Here is a 23025-nt window from a genome sequence, read left to right as displayed (position 1 = left end):
ATGGACACACATTGGTTTGTAATATGATTAAACTCTCAGAGTTGGATTTTGATTGGGGGGTGGGGTGTGTTTGGTTTTTTGCWCAGGAGGATTGGTCTTTTGGTTTTGTTTGTTTCAGTGCTTACAGATCATGTGTTGACATGCAATTAGGATGGGTTAATGTACRGCTTGAAGGCAAAACAAAATTATCAAAATTGTGAATAATCAATATGGTGGCCAGTGGAGAAATCTCAAATATAACCATTTTACTGGAATTACGTTATTCTTTTCTCAGACTAAAAAGTGACGATAGCTGCTTTGGGGGAATGAGYGTGGTGAGGAGCTTCAGAAAGGGAAAGGCTAATGTAAATAAGGTAAAGCCCAAGAACAAAAAATTGCTACCTTTTTTCTCCCAAGAAACAGAGGAAGGAACACTATCAAAGATTTTGATGAAATACTGGATGATCAAAATATAAAGTAGTTTCAAGAAGATGCAAGGGACAAAAGTTCCTTTTCATCCATGTTTACTACCAGGAAGTTTAGAGAGTTTTGACATCATGTATTGAAGACAAGTGAGAAAGAATGTTTTAGATTGAAGTGTTAATCTGAGGATGATAAATAACAAATTGCTTGGAACAATGGTTTTCACCATTCATTGACCTGAAAAGAACTCTGATATCAAATCCATTTAATACTGCTGTTAATATTTTAGCAATTACKTAAATGAGCCTTGAAATGAAAGACAGAAATAAGATACCAATTTTTGAGCTTCCTTGAGGATTCTGGGAAGTACAGACTGGTTAGCATGAATTCCATACTGGGTAATGTTTTGAAGTTATGAAATGAATGGTACTATTAGGTGTGCCAATTTAAAAATAATAGTAAGAAATCAGTATGAATTTAAAGAAAAGTTATGCCTTATTATTAGAGCTTTACAATGCACTTGGATTTTATAAAGGTTTTGACAGGTTCTGTCAGCAAGATTTCAGCAAGACCAAGTAATGTTAAGATGGAAAGGAAAATCTTTAGAGTAATGCTTATCAAGAACAGGAAACAGATACATTTTTGTTATTGCAAAATGTCACTAGAGTTTCATATCTGTCTTTGTGGATCTGTTCAGTACTGGAAATGGTCTACAGTGCAGTGAATTGCAAGGGGTAACAGAGTTATTCAGGGCTGCCCTAATTGAAATGTCCTCATTCTCCGACAGGCAGAGTCTAGAAAAATCTCTCCAAGGAGTCCAGTCTTTTYCTATGGGCTCTCCTCAGCTTTGTGTGTATAAAGTAAAGAAATCACATGGCTTCCTGCAGTGGGGTTTTTGGTGGGCTTTATTTTTTTAGTGGATTTTTTTCCTTCTCCCTTCTGTATTATGTATGAAGGTGTAGAGCATAGCAGAAGTATATGGGACAAAGAAATTACATAGCAGAGTATGCTAAGAAGTGAGAAACTGAATRTGTAGAAAGCCAGCCTAAGATGTTGATTTAGAGCAAAAATGGGATGAGGAGAGTGGACAATGTCATGGATTCRACTTTATCCTTAGGAAATCCCTATTCCATGCTGGGGGCAGCTGTGAGGAAGGAAAGAATATCTCTGTCCAAAAATATTTGCTGCTGCRTGTGGTAGAAGACCTGATATTGAGGCAGATGAAACTTCATGCTACTGTTCTTAGGTTCTCACTCTTCTCTAGGAGCTGTTGTATATTGTTTAATACTGTAATGCTTTTAATGCCAAAGGCATTCCTGTCTGAGGAATAGTATAAACAAAAAATGGTTATGCTTAGGTTATTATTTTGACAGCTTTATAAGAGAATCTTCATGTTTACATGTAGTTGCTTTGAAAAATTTGAAAATTAATGTTCTTTTAAACCTCTGTAATATATTGTTTAAGATTAAATTATTTAAGTTACTGGGACCARAGGATATGTAGCACAGAGTTCAAAGAAAATTTAAGGATTAAATAATTCAAGTGACTGTTTATTTTCATGGGTGCCTGGGGACTGCAATTGCAAATGTGTCATTCTATGTATTTATTAAGTTGTCAGTGGAAATCAGGGGCCCTTACAGGCCTGTACATCTAACTCTTTAGAGAAAACTAACAAAAACTGATACAAARAGAAGAATTCGTGACCATCAGGTAAATATGATCTGCGGGGAGTCCTGAACATTGCTTCTATAGTGGGAAGTCATGCCTTAAACCCTCTGGGCTTCATAGAAAGATTAACAAATATGCAGGGAGGAGGTGATCTGATTGGTAAAATCTGCTTCATTTTCCAGAAGGATATAACAAGGCTTGTAGGTTTTTAAGGAAAGAAAASAGTCATGGAGTAAGAGGAAGGCTATTTCCCAGACAAATTTAAAGATGGGAAATGGAGTGTAGAAATAAATATCTTTCTAGTAGTGTAAATAAATATCTTTCACTATCTAGTAGTGYAAGATCAGCAGTGCGGTTTGACTGAATTTCTGCTAGGAATTGTACTGTTTAGTGTATTCATATGGTGAAGATGATAATATGGTAAAAAGATGATTTTTGAGGTGAGAGAGTTTATCAATAATAGTATTGCATAGAACAGTGACCATGGGAACAGACATCGAAGAACTGCAGAGGGATCTTTTGAGTTGGACTGCTTGGGCAATAAAATAGCAGAAAAATTTCCCAGTATATAAATACAAAGTGATGCAAAGATTGATACAGTGGATGACTGTCCAAACTTCATGCAAAAGATAATGAGCTCTGAGCTGACCTTGATCCTTGAGGTGTGAGAAAATTCMTTGAGGAGTTATCAGTGCTGGCTTCATTGAAAACATCAGCCCAGGATCATTCCAAAAAMCAATGCAAATGGTAGAAATTGTTAAGAAAAGAATAGAGAGCAAAACAGAAGAATCCTTATTCTGTATATTTTAGGATTAATCTGTGCAGTCTGGTACCTCATTTCAAAGAGGTTGGTTCCAATGGAATTGCAGGTAGTTTAAAAAAAGGCATCATGGGAAGTATTAAGTGTAGAGAGYAGATCAGAGCTCTTTAGCTGGGAAGAGACAACTTACAGAGGAATACTTGGGAGGGGTATTTAGAACAAATTTGTAAGTGACATACATGAAAGTCAATATATGTAGACTATTTGGAGGTAACTCTGTAAGCCAAGAGCCAGGTGTCATCAAAGCTAGTGGCATCCAGGTTCAAAACACAAAGTAAGCTGATTTCTTGTAYAATGAGTAGCAGATGTATGCAGCTCCTCATAGACATGATGTTGCAAATCCAGAAAGTTTACATAGTTTCACAGGAAGCTGGAAAAAACTGAAAAAAAAGATTCATTGAGATAAATAAATCTAAATAGATAAAATATATCAGGCTAGAAAAATAGCGTGAGCTGAAAATAATTGATGTTGGGAAAATATTAGGGGAAGCATACCTATATGCTTGCCTTCATCTAACTCTTGTATGTGCATATGGTCCCTGTTTTCTCAGAGCAGGGTGGGACTGAAAAAAATGAATGATAAACATAATCGTTCTTGTTATCACAAAATTTTCTGCCGCTGCACTCCCTGAGCACAAATGATGAGCTTACTGACCTTCTTTGACCATTGCTCTAAAACAGCATAGCTGTCTTTATTTTTGTTGGCTCACTTAATAAAAACCATACTAGTGAAAGCTGGATTTCAGTAAGATTTCTGAAGGACTAAAGGGTTATATATGAGCATTTGACTTTGAATATGAGTTCTGATCATTAATACTCTTCAGCTGATCTTGAGAGCTTCACAATAGATCTTTAGAACTGGASCAAGACCCTTCCTGTTTAGCAACAGCTGGATCACAATGCAAAATGTAATAGACCAGATGAAACAAGACTGACTTCAAACTTCTTGTAGGTAAAGCAAGCAATTGTAAGAATGTAGAAGAATATTTTAGTAAAAATAACACATTATGAGCAAGAAATTAAATCAWGAAAACTTGTACATTTTGTTCCTTAGTTACTGGACAGAAACAGCACCATCTTATAGGTTAAATCTTTGGTGATTTGCAGAATTGTCCAGAGTTTTACTAGGCCCTTGGTTTAAAAATATTCGCACATGTATTTTTAAATAAATGCTGCCTCATGCTTTATTTGCAAGATCATGGACTAGATGTACTCAAAATCGGGAATCACCACAATTGGATGAAGTGTAGCACAAAGTCCAGGGATCCAAAGATTGAAATGTTAGCCAAACTTCCATACAACAGTGATTTTAATTGAATATATTCATTATACGGATGACAGGAAGAAATGATTCAAAGGTAAAATTKAATCTAAACAATTAAAATTATCTCAAAGTCAAGGTACTGTAAATTACTCTAAAAGTTTCYTTAAAAATTCTCATATACCAGCCACTATCCCATTTAATCAATAAAAGCGTACATAGTTTTATACTTATTAACAGGATTAAATAAGTCAGACGTATTGTKACAAGAAATGCTTTATTGTCTAAAAATTTGATTTTAGTGCAATTGAAAGTAGTGTTGCTCATAATTTAAAAGATTCTAATAGTGTAAAGCTGTCATGSTGAAAGAGGTGGGATGGAACAGCCAAGTGCAGATGCACATGTAAGAGCGATGCTGAACAATAAACCACATTCATATTTATTTTCTGTRGAAGGTGCATAGCAGTTTGGGTAAACTAATCCTTCAGTATTACCAGCTGTGTACGATAAACCATGTTAAAGGATTTTTATTTATGGGAATGTTGTGATTTTTTTTATATCTACAGTTTTAACYTATTTTCATTTTAAAGACTTAAGAACCATAACTCTGTACTTTTAATTTTGTATTCAGTATGGGGAGYTAATCCCAGAATGGGGCTTTTTGGATGCAAAATCTGAATGCTTGTGTAGTAACAACAGCTGTCCCCTCACCATGTGGTGTCTTCCATTGCTTTACTGTAGAGATGAATTTTGGCCCAGTGTTTCAGTAATATTGGACACACATGGTTTTAGGTGACAAAGCAGTATGTTTATKCATTCATTTGACTCTCGCAGTTACAGTTGGCTACAGATTAGAACAGGGAGAATACATTCACACCATGACCACCCTCGTAGCTGCTTGTAGTACTTGGATCACAGTAGGCGCTGTTGCATCTAAAGACACAATTAACTGTTGCTGAGGAATTGCAAATTCACAAAAGCTCTTTTACAGTTTTTGCTGTTGAGAGTGGATTTCCTAAAAGCTTTTTCAAAGATTTTCCAAATTCATAAATGTWTTAGATCTTCACATTCTAAAATTACTGTCAGCTTGAAATAAGATTAAGAGGTTGATATTTTAATGTGGCTAATGAATTCTTGTMCTGCGAATTAGCTGTGTAATTAACTACAGATCTACAGAATGATTGTAGTTTTATCCATTATTTAGGAAGATTACCTTAAGAGTTGTGTAATATTTACAAGTGGTTAGTAAACTTATGAGCACAAATCAAAGCTTACAAAAAAAAGTCTGAAAATAAAACTTAGCAGAAAGCTTCCGGCATCTGTATATCACTGAAAAGATGATCTTGATTTCCGTATGTAATTGCTTAGATATGCTTTGGATATGGTGAGAGAGAATAGCTGTGAAAGTAGTTGTGAATGCATTTAAAAAAAAAAAAAAAAAACACAAACAAAAAGACCCCTAAGTTTTAGTACAAATTAAATAGAAAATTACAGTAAACTGCGTATTAAGGATAATTTTGAAATACAAAATTTGACTGATTTTTAAACAAAGGCTTTTAACCAGAAGTCTTCAGAAGAACTCATTATTTAAGTTACAGTGATAAAAAATTATAAAAGTAGAACATAAAGCACTGCAAATCCTTCTTTATAAAAATCCTTGAGAAATATTTTAGTATCAAATATCTACATGAAGTATAGTATAATAAAGGTATAGAGTGTATTAACTTGTTTAAAATAGTAAAATTAATAAGGTTATTGTCCAGTGTGGAGATTTTTCTGTGTATTTGTGATTTCTTCTGTGGGCCAGAGAGTAATTGTATAATGCATGCAATGAATGTGCGAGATCTCTTACATACACACAGACATTATTTAAGTGTCTTGTGTTTGAATCATCAGAGATAATTAATTTTATTCTTGTATCAAAAACTATGAATGTTTGAGTCTTTCAGCATTGAATAAAGGACTACATGGATCCAAACCAGGACGATTGATAAAATCCTTGCTACTATTGGCTATTATTTACTGTCTTTTAAGTGGCAGGTTGTATTTATGCCAATTTATCTGCTTCAGGGAACACTCTTGATAGCAGAACAAAGTGAATAAAAGTAGTTTGCTTTGCAAATGAATGCAAATGGTGAAGCCTTTCGGGAAGCCCTTTAACAGGAGCAATGCACTTTGATTATGAGTGAAGCTGCCATTTGGACATGGTGAAAAGAGCACGCTTGAACCATTGATTGGGGGAGACAGTAAAAAGTCAGGAAGGGCCCCGTTAAGCTTGCAGTGCGGCAGGCGGATGTCAGTGTGGTTAGAGCACAGTGGGAGAATGACAGGCAGGATTAGTGTCAGGGAGAAGCTTTGCTGTAGTTGTGGAGATGGTCCCTGGGGTCACTCACCTCTGACTGTTGTTCTGTGCTGATGGCTCTGTAATGCAAACCGCTTGATATGTGCCTGTTCATTATCGGAAATGGTGATTAGAAGAGGTATGTCATAAAGAATTCCTTAAAAATAAATAAAATGRCAAACTACTGATGGTAACAAAGATTTGGCTCTGCAGTCGTTGCYGAAGATGCTGCAAATGTCAAAGACGGTTACTGCGTCTTGCCTTTTGAGGCAACTGCGATTTCATGCCTTAAACTGCTCTAATTGTGTGTTCCTTGCTTTGTTCACTTTTATTTGGCGGTTATGAAGACAGTCATTGTTAACAGCTTGGCATGTAGTGAGAGCAAAACATTTTTATATCTTTTGGTTATTGGGTAGTAGAAGCATCCGGTCTGGTTTTGTGGCATAACTGCATTTTGGGGAGCGGGGAGGGTTGTTGTTTAGTAGTCTTGATGTAATATTAGACTCAACAGATTTCATTCCTGGATCGTGCTAGAGTGCTAAAACAGGATGGTAACAGTGACAAAAACCTAAGATGACTGTTTATATTTTTTTAATATGTCAAAATGTGTCTTTGTGGGAAAAATATTACACAGTACATGTTTGCAACTTTGTGTCTTAAACTGTGTGATTTAATCATGGAATCATTTTCATCTTGAAAATTCAAGACCATTGAGTGTAACCATTGATTCAGCATTGCAAAAGTCACCACTAAGTGTCACATCCACATGGTCTTTTAAATACCTCCAGGGATGGCAATTCCACCACTTCCCTGGGCAGCCTGTTACAATGCTTGAAAACCRTTTTGGTGAAGATTTTTCCTAATATGCAATCTGACTTCAGGCCATTTCCTTTTGTGCAAGATGTTGTTACCAGGGAAAGTGGCCAATCCCCACCTTGCCACAACCWCTTACCTCAGGTRATTGTAGAGAGCAATAAGGTCTCCTGTGAGCCTCCTTCTCTCCAGGCTAAACACCCCCAGCTCCCTCAGGTGCTTCKCATCTGACTCGTGCTCCAGACCCTTCTCCAGCTCCATTGCCCTTCTCTGGACACACTGCAGCCTTTCACTCATCCAGGACCTCAGTGTCCTTGTAGTGAGGGGCCCAGGATTTGASGTGTGGCCTCAGCAGTGCCAGGTACAGGGGGACAGTTACTGCCCTGGTCCTGCAGACTGCACTATTGCTGATCCAGGCCAGGATGCCATTGGCCTTCTTGGGCACTCGCTGGCTCGTGTTCAGCTGCTGTTGACCAGCATGCCCAGATCCTTTTCCTCCAGGTATCTTTGCAGCCTCTTCCCCCAGCCTGTGGCACTGCAGTGGTTGTTGTGATCCAAGGGCAGGACCAAGCACTTGGCCTTGTTGAACCTCAGATCTCTGGCCCATCGATCCAGCCTGTCCACATCCCCCTTCAGAGCCTTCCTGCCCTCCAGCAGATCAGCACTCCCACCCAACTCAGTGTGTCTGCAAACTGACTGAGGGTGCCCTCGATCCCCTCATGCAGATCATTGACAAAGATATTTAACAGAATTGCTTCCTGAGCCCTGGGGAGCACCACTGGTGAGCGGCCACCGGCTGGTTGCAGTTCCAGTCACCAGTGGCTCCTGGGCCCGGCCATCCCAACAGTTTTATACTCATCCAGCAGAGCACCTGGCCAAGCCATGAGCAGGCAGTTTCTGCAGGAGAAGTTGTGGGAAGTTGTGCCAAACGCTGTACTGAAGTCCAGGTAGACTCATCCACAGTCTTTCACTCATCCACTAAGAAAGTAACCCAGTCTCAGATTAGGTCAGTCAAGCAGGACCTGCCTTACACAAATCCATGCTGGCTGGACCTCATCCCTGGTTGACCTGCATATGTCATGTCATGGCACTGCTCCATGACCTTCCCTGGCACAGAGGTCAGACTGACAAGCCTGTAGTTCCCTAGATCTTCCTCCTAGCCCTTCCTGTAGATGGGTGTTTGTGTGTTGTAACATGCTGTGAACTGGGACCTCCCCAGTAGCTGGAAATGCTAGTAAATGTTTGAAAGGGGCTCAGTGAGCACTTCTGCCAGCTYCCTCAGTTCCCKTGAGTGGATCCCATCCARCCCCATGGACTTGTGTGTGTCAGRTCACTGACCATTTTTGCTTGGATTGYGGAGGCTTCATTGTGCTCTGTCTTCAGGTCAGGGACTGGGTACATGGACACCAACTGATCTTCCCATTAAACACTGAGGCAAAGGGGAAGTAGAAGTACCTCGGTCTTTCCTTTATCTTGTGTCATTAAGGTTCTGCTTGCATCTATTTAAGGATGGAGATACTCCTTAGCCCTCCTTTTGTTGCTCAAATATTTGCAGAAACATTTTTGTTGTCTTTTAGGGCAGTAAGCAAATTAATTTCTTATTGGACTTTGGCTCTTCTAATTATTGCATAACCCCATAATCTAATAAAAGCATTGTTGATTATTATCTTTACTGCATTTTATAGTGTTGTGTTATGTTTACTCTATTAAAGTTAATGGAAATTAARTGTGCTAGCCTATGTAATACACAACGTGCAATTTTTGAGTGTCCAGGATTTTTAGTATCTTACTGTCGGTCTATTGTTTTTATCCATTTTCAGCAACAACACAGGGARAAGGTACACAGGGATTTTTWTTTATTTATTTATTTTTGTTCGACATTATTAGATGAATTGGTTTAAAGATATTTTTTTCAGTATATTACCTTGCAAATAAATGTCCAATATTCCAGTGTAATGAATGTTTTACAAATGTTTTACAGGCACCTGAATGGACAGAGGAGGACCTGAGCCAGCTGACAAGAAGTATGGTTAAGTTCCCAGGGGGGACCCCCGGTCGATGGGAAAAGATTGCTCACGAATTGGGTCGATCAGTGGCAGATGTGAGTTCACTCAGATTTGCATTGTGTAGAGGATGACAAACCAGAACAAGACAGGCAGTGTAGAAAGCAGACGTATATGGGGGCCGACATTGTCTTTTGAGAGAAGCCACAATCCTTTTAGGACCTGGAAGTGAACCATTAACTAACTATGCAAGAAGCAGATGCCAGCCAGTCTCTCCCTCCGCAATTAACAGCTGTAACTGATCCGCTGGATGCGGGATTCTGGTGCTCACAAACTTCAGCTACTGTAACCCAGTAACACAAAAACAATGCACTGCAGGTTTTGGAGCAACCTCCTTTCACTGCAAGTGAATGTTTGTGTGACTTGGTTAAAGATTACATTTCTGTTTCAAGCCAGTCCTTAAAAAAATGCATATGAGTAATGGTGTTTAGACAGGTGGTTTCCATTAATTAAACTGAAGTATCTTTACAAATTTTAAAACTAGTAATGTGTATGATACTATTTCAGTGCCTTTTTCAGGATTATAGCATGTTTCAAAATTATATTATGTAAAATAATTAATGTCCTYGTTAATTCATATTTTATAGTATTGTAGCAGATATCAAAGCAAGCTTGTACTTACGGGTTTTAAGTGTTATGATCTGAAAACCCTTAGGGGCTAGGCTGTAAAAGACTTTTCCTTTTCAAGCTATAGATCACTAGAACATGATGTAGTGTCTGCTGAGGACCATTTGAAAGCCCTTTCAGYTGACCCTATTTTATAGGCTTTGTAGGGGTTAATGAGAATAATGTTTAAATCTGTTCATGTGCATTTTGAGATGCATAGTTGTGCTATATTTATTATATTTCAGGAATTATCTTAAATAATGAGAAACAAAGCCACTGACTAGTGTGAAATATGATAGTCTTCTGGGAAATTTGTATACTTCTTAAATTTTTTTTCGTTGTTGATATAACCACAAAAAGATACTTTTAGAACTTTTTATCTTTTAATGCACCTATGCTGTTCTGATACATATAATAAAARATCAGTCATTTGCACTATTGTAATTTTAGAACAATGCATTATTTTCAAAATAGTGTATATAAGCAAGAAGTTACTAACCTGTTAATGAAATTAAATTAAGTTTCATAAGGTATATTGTGTTAAGTATTGTTAATTTTATTTTTTGAAGTCTTCATACTGCTGAACTGGAGTAATTTTATTAAAAAGGTGCTACATTTTACTGAGCAGATATTAACAGCAAAAATATTTCACATGTGTTGGTGGTAGTATATAGTGTTCATGGGAAAGATCTTTTGAGATTGCTTTGGAAAATCTGATTKTCTTGATACAGATAATACAGTCATGTGGAATGGTTCTGTATATGTCCATTACAAAACTAACACTATATTCATGGTGCCTTTTGCACCCACTGTCTGCTTTATTCCTTGACCTGGGTGTAAAAAAATTCTTTAAGAATCTTTCTCATGATATGTTTGGTTGTCATACTTGCACACATCCAGTACTGGAAAGAAAAAGACAAAGCTCACTTGTTTCACCATTAGATGAGAGGTCTTCAGCAACTTGCTCTTTTGTTTCAGTGAGTAGGAAAAATAAATGAAAGAAAGACTTGAATTTTTTTTTCCTAACATTTTATAATACAGGAAAYACTTTTTAAAAACTTGAGATCATTCTCTACTTCTTTCTTCTCCTGCAAAGCATCAAGAGCAGTAAGGCTTGGTTTTCCTTTSACACTTAGAGAACTATAATGGAAAGGATTGGTAAGGAACAGTGTGCTTATTTCCAAGTGATTTTATGCATTCAAACCTTACTTTATAATATATAAGCTAAATAGGTATTAATAAAAATAGCTCAGAGTAATCCCATCCAGAATGATGTCTCCATTGTTGCTTCTATCTCAAAGCTTTCTTCCTCAGCAAAAAAATCTCAAAACTTTTTAAAGAATGAACTGAAACAATTCCTATATACCAGAAAAGCATCCGTAAAATTCACTCCCTCTTACCACCCTAAAGAAATTATCTTTTGTTTTAAATTCTTTCTGTTTTAAAAGGAATTCCTACAACATCCAACTGTCTGAAGTGACTTGAGGAGAGTGTTCTTGACTGTTTTTAAMTTTTCAGCTTCATGGTGTTGTTTTACCTTGCTACATCCTTAGTTTGTGTCTAGTTTTCAGTATTGCACTTTAACATATGGTTTGATAGAGTCCAGATGAGATTAATAGGTTCCTAAAATGCCATCTACAAGGGAAGATGATGGAGTTCATGTTGTTGAACTAAAAAAACAAAAATGAACCAAGCATGTAAGTATTCAACTACATAGAAAGAAACTCTTAATGAAGAAGGGTCTTGTGCACTGTATTAGTTTAACAGGGCTAGAAGTTATTATCTTRTATTGAATCATAGGCTGCAGAGTTAGACACTGAAGGACAAAGAATCACAATGGAGAATGATAAAGCATTAATGATAATGCTGTGGAGTCTCTGTATATGCATGCCTTCAAGAACAGGTTAACAAACATCTGCAAGAAACATCAATATAGTGGTTCTGCCTGGGGTTAGGTCCTTCTCTTCATATGGTCTGTGATTACATTAGCAAGTGCAAGCTATCTGGGAGGAAAAGTGGAGGAAACAAATCCTTCTCTACAATTGGAAGCATGTGTGAATTCACTTTTAAAAATGTAGAATTAAAGCCAGATATTCACCATAGTTGGTCAGTAATCACTGCATATACCTTACCTTGACTTCTTAAATTCAGTAATTCCTAAAAAGTAGTCCTTCTGCTTTTTTCTACTACTATTCAAGCTCAAGGTGTTTTGTCGACATTTAAGTTTGTTAATTGTTATTTTCCAAAATGCAGCCCAAATAAGGATTACTAAATGAATGTCTACCAGATTCCCTGTCCACCCAATGTGACTGCTGGGAAAGTGCCAGCCAAAATCCAGCAATAAACAGCCACGTCCAGGCTGTAATGCCCCTGAGCTCGTTCAGCTCTATTTATGCTGCCTCATGTAAACCAGCATAAATGTCTTTGCAGCACATTCTGTGCTTTTCAACTCAGAGCTAGGGAAGCCTTGCAGCCTTGCTACAGACATACATGAGATGGGTTACTACTTTAACTTCTGTCATGTTAAATATAGGATATATTTATCTTGTCTTTCTTTGRAAAGACATCTTTTAACAGCCAATGAATAATCAACCTAAAATAGATGAGGTTAAGTTGTGCTCTCTTTATCAGTATGTTTAATTATTTAAATTGCTAATTGTCACTTTAATATGTGCATATAGGGAATTTAGCAATCTTTCCCTATAAAGATGGTTTTCAGATGGTTTAGTATAATGAAATCTTACTGCTTTCACAACTGAAAGCTTCTGCAGCTTTTTAAGTCATTTTTATTGCAATTGGCTGGTGTTGTAAATTAGGTTTTCAAGTATTTTGATTATGAAAGGGAAATGGAGTTCAGTTAACTCTAATCAGGATTCCTGCCTGCTGACCTGGTTACCTGTACCACTGCTCTCTGTCATCCTCCAAACATCTGTTCTTTGACCCATTTTCCTTGCTGAATTTGTTGCTCCAGGGTTAGTTCTCATTCCTGTCCGCCAATACTTAAGGAAATAATTGACCTTTTAAAACAAAATTAAAAAGTTACGTTTGAATTTCCTAAGCACTGTGAACACTCTACTACATAGTATAAATAATGAGTGGAGTTGCAATACTACTATTTCTGCTACTATTCTTTATATTGTTTGATTTGACAAATACTAAGTCTTATGAAGATTTAGAATAATGATTGTCAGCTTTTGCTGAATTTAAAAAYTGAGAAAAAGCACTTAGATGTGAAATTATAGAAGTATATTGTACTTGACAATACCAACCTTTATAGATAAAAAGTTTTAAAAAATATTTGCTGAAAGGCATAAATTAATTTCAGTAACTACAAAGGACGTTCAAATTGTAAAAATAACAGAGGAAGTAAAAGCTGTCTGGCATGCCAAACAGACTTTAATGTGATTATTAGGTACAGCTTTTTTAAATTAAAGGCAATGAGATCTCAGATTTCATACTTGTGAAGTAATATCATTCACTTGTCTTACAGGATTTAAACTGATTCTGTTTGCTCCTGCATTCACTAATCTCATGCATTTGTTTTGCAAAAACAGACTGATTGGGATTTGCTGCTTGTATAGARGAACACAAAGGTAGACAGCAAAACAATAGCCAGGTGGCAGGCATTCTGAATTATCATGAAACCTGAAAGCATAAAGTTTGTGGGGGTGGGTGCCTATTTTGTGATCTCTCTTGTATGCCCAAGCAACAGTTTCAAGCCTGTAAATCTGACTCTGTGAGTTCATATTCATTATACTTTATATGCCATTGTAAAATAGATTTCTTATTTTTGACAAATGCAAGCTCATTACTTTGCCAGCAAAAAARCATCTATATGAGAAATGGTCCATATGTAAAAGCTCATGAATTTATTAGGTCTTTTGCTTCTGGAGATTAACTGTTTTCCTAAGACTGTTTTACATTTCATTTTGTGTAGTGTGTCTGTGATAACTCAGTTGCAGTGCAATCCAGCTGTGGATATTCTGAAACATTCACCCTTAGCAGTTTGCATATATTTATGTAATCAATAATTCTCCAGTATTGAAGTATGAAGACTTAGATTGAGGTCCAAGAGAGGTTATGAATATCGAAGATGGGGTTTAGATCCTATATAGGTCATGTAGATCCCTCAGTCTGAGAGTGAAGTCTTCAAAACACCAGTCTAATTCCAGACGCACCAGAATGACTTTGTTGATGCTGGGAGGGAGGAAAAGGTGGTTGCTGTTCACACTACTGTCATTGTACAGTTTTATTCTGTGCACTCCTAGAGTTGCCCCTGCCATTTTTACAGGATTGAGCAGTACAATGCCTCTTGTAAACAACATAGAGTTTCATCTCATAAAGCATGACCAGAGCATTCTTTTCACTTACAGGAAAAAAAAAAATTTTACAGAAGGCAGTGGGACAGCAATTTTYGGTCCAAATAGATGGCTTGTGAAGGAGTCAAGCCAGTGATGCTGCAACTTTTATAGAGTGGCTTAAATTAATGTTATGTCCCACAAAGCTCCTGGTGAGCTGGGTTTGAATTTCATTGCAGAATTCCAATTTCTGACTGACAAGAAAGGCAATGTATTTTGCATCATCAGTAACAAAATAAGGTGTCCCAAGTAGTTGTTGCAATGGGCATTTGAGCCAAACTCCTCTCCTGCATGAGTGCCTGTAGTATAGAGCTAAAGACTCTCTCATGGATTTTAACTGACACGAAACAAGCACAGTATGAAGTCTTYAGCATTATCACAAGTCTAATTGCAAAGTTCTTCCTCTTGTTTCCTGAAAAAAAGGAACGATTCTTTTATCGCTCTAAATKAACTGTTTGGGGACTTAAACTGGGGAAAGCTCTGCATCTGGTGRTTCAGGCCAAATTTGCCTTTTTTGCAGGCTACATCTTAAACTGCCTCATAATTCAATTCACATTTGTTTTGGGGATTTCTGCAGAGGTAGCTATCTCTTCTCCATCTGCTGTGGTAAAGCTCAGAATCATATGTGGCTTCAAAGTCCATAAACATAAGAAAACTGTGTTGTTTCTGGCTGCAACTRGTGGTTCAAAGCAAATTTAGTTAAATTCATAACGTGTTCTGTAGTTCTTTCAGGAATAAGAGCATTTTGTCCCTAGAATACTCATTTGCTGTGTTAGCATCAAATTTTAYCTACACAGTGGCTAAAGATTAGTTACATCACCTACTTTTGGGAAAGTTCGTACCACTTTACCAAACAGTTAGAATCAATGCCAAAACAAAGGTATGTCTGATTTGAAATACTTCTTTCAAGAGTTCTTGTAATGAGGATACTTGGAAAAATGGAGAATGATTTGGCTCAATGCCTCAGTATTTGAAGTTTACCTGACCTGGCAAAGCTGAAGATAATTTTAGCAGCTCTTTTGGTGCGTATAAGGGAAGGCAGTGTATAAAGCAACAAATTTGGAATCACATGGAAATAAAAGAATAGGTCATTATTTTTGTCTGACTTGAGTCAAACTCAAGTGCTTGATACAGTTGTGGCTGCTATGAAAAAAAAAGCTGTTTAGATCTAGATTGGAAGAAAATTCAGTGCAGCAGGTAGTATTTTGGTTATAAGGGGAGAATTTTAAATTTGGCAAGTTATTCTGTGTGGTTCTGGAAGGTTAGAGCTGTAAAAACCTACTACTCTGACAAAGCTAGGAAGACATTAGAATTGTTCTGTATCTGGCTTTCCCTGTTGAGAAAAAAATACGATTATGAGTCAAATTAGCCTCAAAGATTCAAGAAATTGCTTATTGCTTCACAGTAACCTCAACTACTCACAGGCTGTTTCCATGTTATTTCTCTCTGTAATTCCACAGATGCTGGTATTTTTTCATTACATAACTAGATGGGCAGCATACAGGAGGATAACAACTGGGTTAGCAGAACACTGCTGCYGGGACAGCAAATTTCTGATAGTTAATGCTGAGAAACCATGACATCTTTCCTAAATACTAATAGAGAGAACTTCTGCTCAGGAAAATGCTGAGGATAATAAAAACTGTTACCAGATACTCCAGTTTTCAGCAGCACCATAAGTTGTCATCCTTCTTTGCAAGAAGTTTATATACATTTGGGAAGCCAAGTGACGTAGATTTTCTTCTACAGCTCTCACATTATTTTCTCAAAATACTATTCRAACCCAAGAGGTTTGTACTTCTGTGATTATCTGTTGCAATCCTAATAGAAATATTATCCTAGAGAGGGAAGGTAGGCTGTTGCCCACAGAAGATTGCCAGAAGAGAGGGAATGGTGAAGGTTTCAGTGGCACATTGGCGTGTGCCCTGCGGAGCTGGGCTGGGGGTGGTGCTGGAGGGCTCAGCTGAACTGGTGGGGCAGTGGCTGCTGCTGTGAGAATGGGGAATTGCTCTTCATCTTCAGCAAAAGCRCTCTGTCTCTCTGTTTAGCACCAATAGGATCACTGTACCTGACTTGTCAGGGTTTTCCCTCTAGGTCTTTCACAATTCKGTGCTTTTTTTGTCCGCCTTCTCTGCAGGGTGAAAAGTACCCTCTCATTCATGTGCTAGCAAAATTTGCTTTTGCCTGTGCATCTCAGAGTTTTTAAAGCTGATTCTGAATATTTTTTTTCTRTATTGCTGAAGTATCAATTGTCCCATTTGAAAGAGGTGGCAGGTGTCCAGGRTAATAAGAGATTTAACATCTGGATGGTCATGATGAGGAATGTTTTTACTGCTAGGTGTCTTGTTAAGTAGCAACTAGTCYTTGTGATCTGGACTAATTGTTAGCAGTACAGGAGGAAACCAGCTCTGTCTGGCTTTCATCACATAAAATCATCCCACTAATCCCACTTGCTTTCGATAGAATCTTTTTATAGCTGAAGAGCTATTGAAACTGAGTTAAAAAGGGAGTTCTCAGAAGCAAATTGTTCCTGTGGTTTCTTTCTGTAGGTCCCATAGTAAGATGGTTTGATTTCTACTCCAGCAATTTGAGTGCTTGCATTCAGGTTTTTTTTTTTTGTCATCTTTATCTGTCTAAGGAAATCTGTTTCACTGTGCATGGTATTACCTGACTTTATTTGTGACTTCTGTTATCCCTGGTGGACTACAGCATTTAAAGTTGATTCCTATAAAATAATGCAGTGTGTCTGTTCAGCAGTACAAATACTTGCAGGAATGTGAGATCTTCTGTCTTCTGTTTTAAATCAATTTCACAGTCTTGATCCTTATTATTTAAGGTGTACCCAGACCTAAGATTTCTTAAGGGGGTTGGCTAATACTCTGGTGAAAGCTGTTGCAAATAACAGCAGGCTTTTTGCACAACTTCTCAGTCAGGATAAAACTCATAATTTAATATATGTGCAAACTGTAATTTTAAAGCATTATGCTGGAACAAATAGCAGTAATAACTAGAAGAGAGTATTCTACCACTGTTTCATACTTTGAATAAGTTTTTACAAGTGTGTTATCTGTTAAGCAATGAAAAAGTAATAATATCATATAAGCAAGCTATGATATGTAATTGAGAAAGCAATGGAGCAACTTCTGTTGCATAACTTAGTGGATTTTTTATGAATCAGTTAAGAACTAGCTAGTAAATAACTATTCACTCCTGGAGAGGAAATTTAAATTCATATTAAGGATGTCAAAAAGCATGGAGGAACMGGCAAAGAAGAAGAGTCTGCAGATTTGATTGGCAAGAACAATGATTAAACTCATACAGATCAAATTGAAATACAATTTCATGTGTTCCATAGGCTGGATTCCTAATAATCCTCAGCAGTTTAATACTGGCATGTTAACGATTCTTGCCCTTGCATCTCGAATGACAATGACAGTTGAAGCTGATGGACACATAAATCTGAAGTCTAAATAAGTGATACCAGAACTCTCAGTGAAAAGAGCTGGAGTAAACATGAACTGTGCACAGCACCTGGAAAAGGACTTGCAAACATCAGTATGAAGAAGAAAGCTGACAAAAATAATAATAGACAAATAATCTTCCCCTGTAGCCTGTGAATGATGATAGTAAAGCTGTGGGAAGCTTGATGAGTTGTCAAACTTATGTCAACTGAAGGTGCTTKTTCAATGTTTGAAATAGTGGATTTTCAGTATCTAAACCATACACACAGTTGTTATTTCCTGCTTACTTGGTGAATGTTGAGATTGAAAGTCCATCAAAATATGAAGAGATATCATAAAGCCTTCAAAAGATAAAGTCTTGGAAATATTAGATGTGATGAATGGAGTAACTTACTACAAATGTTCCATCTGGGTTCACCAAGCTATAATGACTGAAGTTGGCCAACATAAGATAACCTATGGAAAGACTGTTGATCCTGAATTTTTTGCATGAAAGGGGAAATATGAACTGCARGCAGTTTCTGGGAATAAGCCAAAATCCTTCACTGTTCAAATGGAGAGGGATGGTTTAGATTCTAGTCCAATTAGATGCAATATTTTCAAAACTTGTATCTCTTGTGGGATACCTACACTAACCTAATTTGGGAACACCTGTCTTGTAAAGGAAACTGAAATCCAGATGATTTGCACCACTTGCAAAGCAAAGTTTGTTTGCACATGTAGTCTGAGTTTGAAAGGTAAAATGATAGTTGCTGACTTCTGGCTATGTTACAGGTTCAACAGAGAAAAAACTGAATGTTGGCACTGAAGCAGCAGCTCATGGTACCTGTCWTTACTAGCAATTTATTCTGCTCTGTTTTATTCAGGGAATCTTTTCTGCTCTCTMTTTCTTGCCTTCGTGTCCTTATGAGCAGGCTGTAAATCTCTGAAAGACTTACTTTAAAGAAAGTAAAATGGTTTAGAGACAGTTTTCTGGAATACAYGAAGATAAATAGGGTCTTGTCATATTTACAGTGAATCCACTGGGTCATTGCAGGAAAGCTACTCCAAAAGYTTCTTGTTTGCATGGCAAATTCTTCTCACTCTTTTGAAAATAATTGATTATAATCCAGTTTATATAGCATTATTTCAGAGATGCATAGCAGGACACCACTAAGGATCCATTCTGTTCAGCAGTCAAAAATGGTTTCTGTTCCTCTCACCTTTTAAGTTCCTGGTACTGTAGAGACCCTCTGCTAAAGATGGAACACAAACATTTTAATTTTATGTTATTTTAAAATATAAATTATTTCAGGAAGGCAATTTCTATTAATGGATCMTATGTTTCAAGGAGGATCCATTCTGTTGTTTCAAAATTGGGATCACGCAGATCCCAGAACAGTTAGTGCAACTGAAAATGATCTGTTCAATATTACAGTATTCTGAGATTTTTTCTTTGAACAATTAAAATTTTATCATACTGCAACAGTAGAAACTGAAGTTTTCTGTGCCAGATGTCTACCTCTGGATAAGATTTTGGTTAATTAGAGTTGGGATTTCATTGTTCACAGAGTTTTCATTTGCACTTAATCATCCCAGAAAATGAGGCTTAATTTGTAGGGAAAATAGACCACTTTGCCTTGTTAAGTCTTGCTGTCATTTCCTTAAGGAGATCCAGCACCAGCCTATTTTTACAGCAAACTGCTGCAATTTCATGGGCAGAAAGGTGSGTGGGAGGAACCAAACAGACCAGACTAGAAGCAGATGGTACCGAGGTATTTTAACTATTGAAGTACTCACGAATCTTGTCATAGAACAAAAATTCMGAATCTATTTAATCCTTCTCACAGCAAATGGCTTTACAACCCTCTGGCAGGTTTGCTATCTAATGCTGCTCTGAATAGGCAAAAATTGTTAACATTAAGTAGCTAAAACAGCAGAAGTCTGTGCTGTGGCTCAGAAGGCCGAAATGATTCCTGTTGTGGGTAAATTCCACACAGAGGAATTCCTGACTTTGTAAGTGATGTTTTTTTTTTTATTTTTTGCTCTGGGCAGCACATTACCACACACCTTAACATCCAAGGTCTGATGTTCAGAGAGCAGGAAAGGAAACCCATGCCACACAGTATTGGGTTTGATTCAGTGTGTTTGTTGCCTGTTCACATTTAAAATTTGACTGGGGTGGTTCAGACTACTTGATTTCAATTTCTAGCTTTTTTTTTGCAAAGTCCTCACATTCAAAAAACTCAAGGATGCTAAATCTGGTGTTATTTTTCTCCAAGGACAGAGATTTCATTTACGCATGGAGAGGCTGAGTCAGGCAGCTCTCTATCATCTGGACTATCAATACTTTTGCTGCAGTTCCAGGACTTAGGAGGTTTCTTTGCTGATCTTTGGCAATCAAATTGTTACATTCCATTTGGGGACTGAATATCTGTCCACTCATGTGCTTAATCGTCTGGACCTATGTGGTTGTTTTGTTCTTTCATTTAATATAGAGAAACTAATATATAGAAGATAACTAATTTGTTTTCCTTTCCCCCTATCCTTGTGGTATTTTTAGGTTGAAAAATTAGGGTTTAACAAGGAAAAAAAATTAAATTTTAGCATCAACTGTGGAGTATTATGGTAGCAATAGAAACGTGTAGCATCACTTATGATCTTAATAAGCCAGGAATGGTTTAGAAAGAACAAAATCCAGGTTACTTTTAGCCAGTTTGGACTCCACATATGAGCAAAGGCAGCCCAAGAACATCAGCCTCGCTATATTTAAAGTGTCTTCAATGTGGGTGTTTTGTGGTAAGCTGATAATGAATTCTTCAATAGCCCCAGTGATCTAATTTTGTAATAGTCCTTTATTTTTGTTGTTTTTGTGCAGGTTACCCTGAAAGCCAAACAGGTGAAGGATTCTGTTACATATACACCAGGTGTGTGYTTATGAAAATCACTGGGTTTGGGTGAAAGCTGTGCCTTTCAGAGACTGCTCTGCATGGAGGTTTTTGCAACCTTGCCTTTTGGAAAAGATCTGCTGGGTATTCTGAGGGAAYGTTTCCCTTTAGCTTCATCCTCCTGAGCTTTCTTACTCCATTTATGGTGGGGTTTGTTCATTTGTTTAGGCTGCTCTGTTCRTTTATATCAGTGTGGGAATTTAGTAGCACTTCCCATATATCAGATAAGCTCCTAATTGGCAAAGTTTATCACCGTGAGTACCTTGATTTCCCAATTTTTTTTTCTTAAGCTGCCAGTCCAGAAGAGCCTTTTGTCCATCCTGTTCCAAGAAGCTTTAATTTGTGGGCAGTTCCCAGTTTGTTTATGGGATGTGTTAYTTTTTCAGAATTGTAACAGCAGTGCTTCTAACAGGTACCATTAGGCTCTCTGAGCTTAAAACACTGGCCCACAACTCCARAARTTTCAAAGTCAGCATGAATCTGCCRGATCACATAATCACCCAGCGAGACAGGGAGGAGGAAATGGAGGAGGAGGGGAACTACAATCTTACAGCAGAGCAGATGGATGTCCAGACAGATCCAAAGGACACCACTGCAAGTGAAACTAGACACCGCAGACGGAAAATTGTCAAAGCACCTGAAATGGCTCTGCTGSCAACAAAAGAGGCATCAGAAGAAAAGGGCAGGGGGAGACGTCAGAAAGATTTTGATAACACTGAGCAAGAGGAAGAGAGTGATGATGAGAGCAGAAGAAGGGAGAAAAGCCGTGCGCCAGAAGAACTGTGGACTCAAAACCAACAGAAACTTCTTGAAATGGCCTTGCAGCAGTATCCAAAGGGAACATCGGATCGCTGGGATAAAATAGCAAAATGTGTTCCTGGRAAAAGCAAGGTATGACTTGTTTTGRCTGAMCTGTAGTATAAATTGAGGGGAAACATATTTGCTACATTAGGAATGAGGGTCCATGGAGAAAATTTAGACCTTTACTTGGCTTCTCAGTCCAGACTCAGGTGACYTAAAGAGTCGTCACACTTGTCATTTTATTTAAAACATTTTTTCATTTATTTCGGTTTGTTTGATCTAATACAGAAAATGTTGAAATAACTACTGTTTCATATAAAATACCTACCTTTCCTCTGCCTTTCAGATCTCCAATTGCAGGACAAATTAGATTTTAAAACAAATTTTGATTCAAAGTTAGTAACCAAACGTTGGTGAGCCACTTTGCTTACACTTTCACAATATCCTTCTCAACCCATCTCAATGAACAAACAAAATAAATAATCCATCTGCAAGTGTTAAATGCTCAATAATCTAACTAATGTTCTTTTTGTAAGTATAATCTTTTTAAAATAGCATTCATTGTCATTGATATAGATGGTCTGTGCTAGATTTCCTRATAGTTGTGATAGCTTAGTTTGCTTGCTTCAGCCACTGTAGCTGCAGAAAAGCCCTGCATTTGTACCAAACACAGTGTGAGGGAGCAAGAAGTGCAGTGGGGAAGGATTTGGGTGTTTCTGTGGTGCTGAAGCTGTTCTGCAGGTGCTGTGTGAGTGACCTTGAAGGCTCCTCTTAACCTGCCTGCAGCGTGGCTCACACCAGAGTCACTGTTTTCAACAGATGCTGCAACACAACTGTTCAATAATTGCTGAGTCATTGTCAAGAAGTCCTGGAAAACTGTTTCTTGGGTTTGTGTGTTCTTCAAACAGATAGATGAGCCACTAAGAAATGTAAATTGCAAGTTCCTTTTTCTAATCTCCTCTGCAGTAGAGGCAGATTTCCCTTCTCAAATCCAGTGTGCGACTTTAGGACAAGAAAACAACACACCAACCAACAAAGAAAAAAAGAACAAAAAAAACCCAAACGAAGAAAAAAAACACAACAAAAAACCCACAAACAAAAAACCTCCACACCCAAAAAACCCTACACAACCCCAGAACCCAGCTGCTTTTCTAGAATAAGGTAGCATGCATAGAGCTAAAGCAATACTAAAATAATACCTTTGAATAACACTTTTGYATTCCCTTTCAGGAGGAGTGTATAGCAAGATACAAGTTGCTTGTTGAACTGGTACAAAAGAAAAAAATGGCTAAAAGCTGAATGCTGTGAGCAAGAAGAGATGTATCTCAACTTTGTCAAAATGGGGTTTTAAATCTCACATGCAGGAAACTGCATTTTTGTACCTCAGTATTTCTATACGTCATGTGCCTTAGTAGAAGAAAATATTAATAAATCTTACACCATCTTACCTCGTTTGTGTGTTGAAGAATGAATGCATGTTTGTATTGAAGAGCTGCTTATGCAG

At 37.4% G+C, this 23025-nt stretch overlaps 1 protein-coding gene across 1 annotated transcript in view; it reads left to right on the top strand.

Moving 5' to 3' along the window:
* Nucleotides 1-23025, top strand: part of DNAJC1 (DnaJ heat shock protein family (Hsp40) member C1) — a 106527-nt gene extending 83502 nt beyond the window's left edge. The window contains exons 9-12 of the mRNA XM_057383726.1: nucleotides 9287-9406; nucleotides 20651-20699; nucleotides 21133-21611; nucleotides 22752-23025. Of these exons, the coding sequence (XP_057239709.1) occupies nucleotides 9287-9406; nucleotides 20651-20699; nucleotides 21133-21611; nucleotides 22752-22820 (717 nt within the window). The 3' untranslated portion in view covers nucleotides 22821-23025. The remainder of the gene's footprint in view (nucleotides 1-9286; nucleotides 9407-20650; nucleotides 20700-21132; nucleotides 21612-22751) is intronic.

Source organism: Malurus melanocephalus, unplaced genomic scaffold (genome assembly GCF_030028575.1).
Source record: "Malurus melanocephalus ecotype Western Australia unplaced genomic scaffold, MMel_1.1 scaffold_14, whole genome shotgun sequence".
NCBI lineage: Eukaryota > Metazoa > Chordata > Aves > Passeriformes > Maluridae > Malurus > Malurus melanocephalus.
Note: the sequence above shows the minus strand (reverse complement) of the source record. Positions and strands in the feature narration are given on the sequence as shown.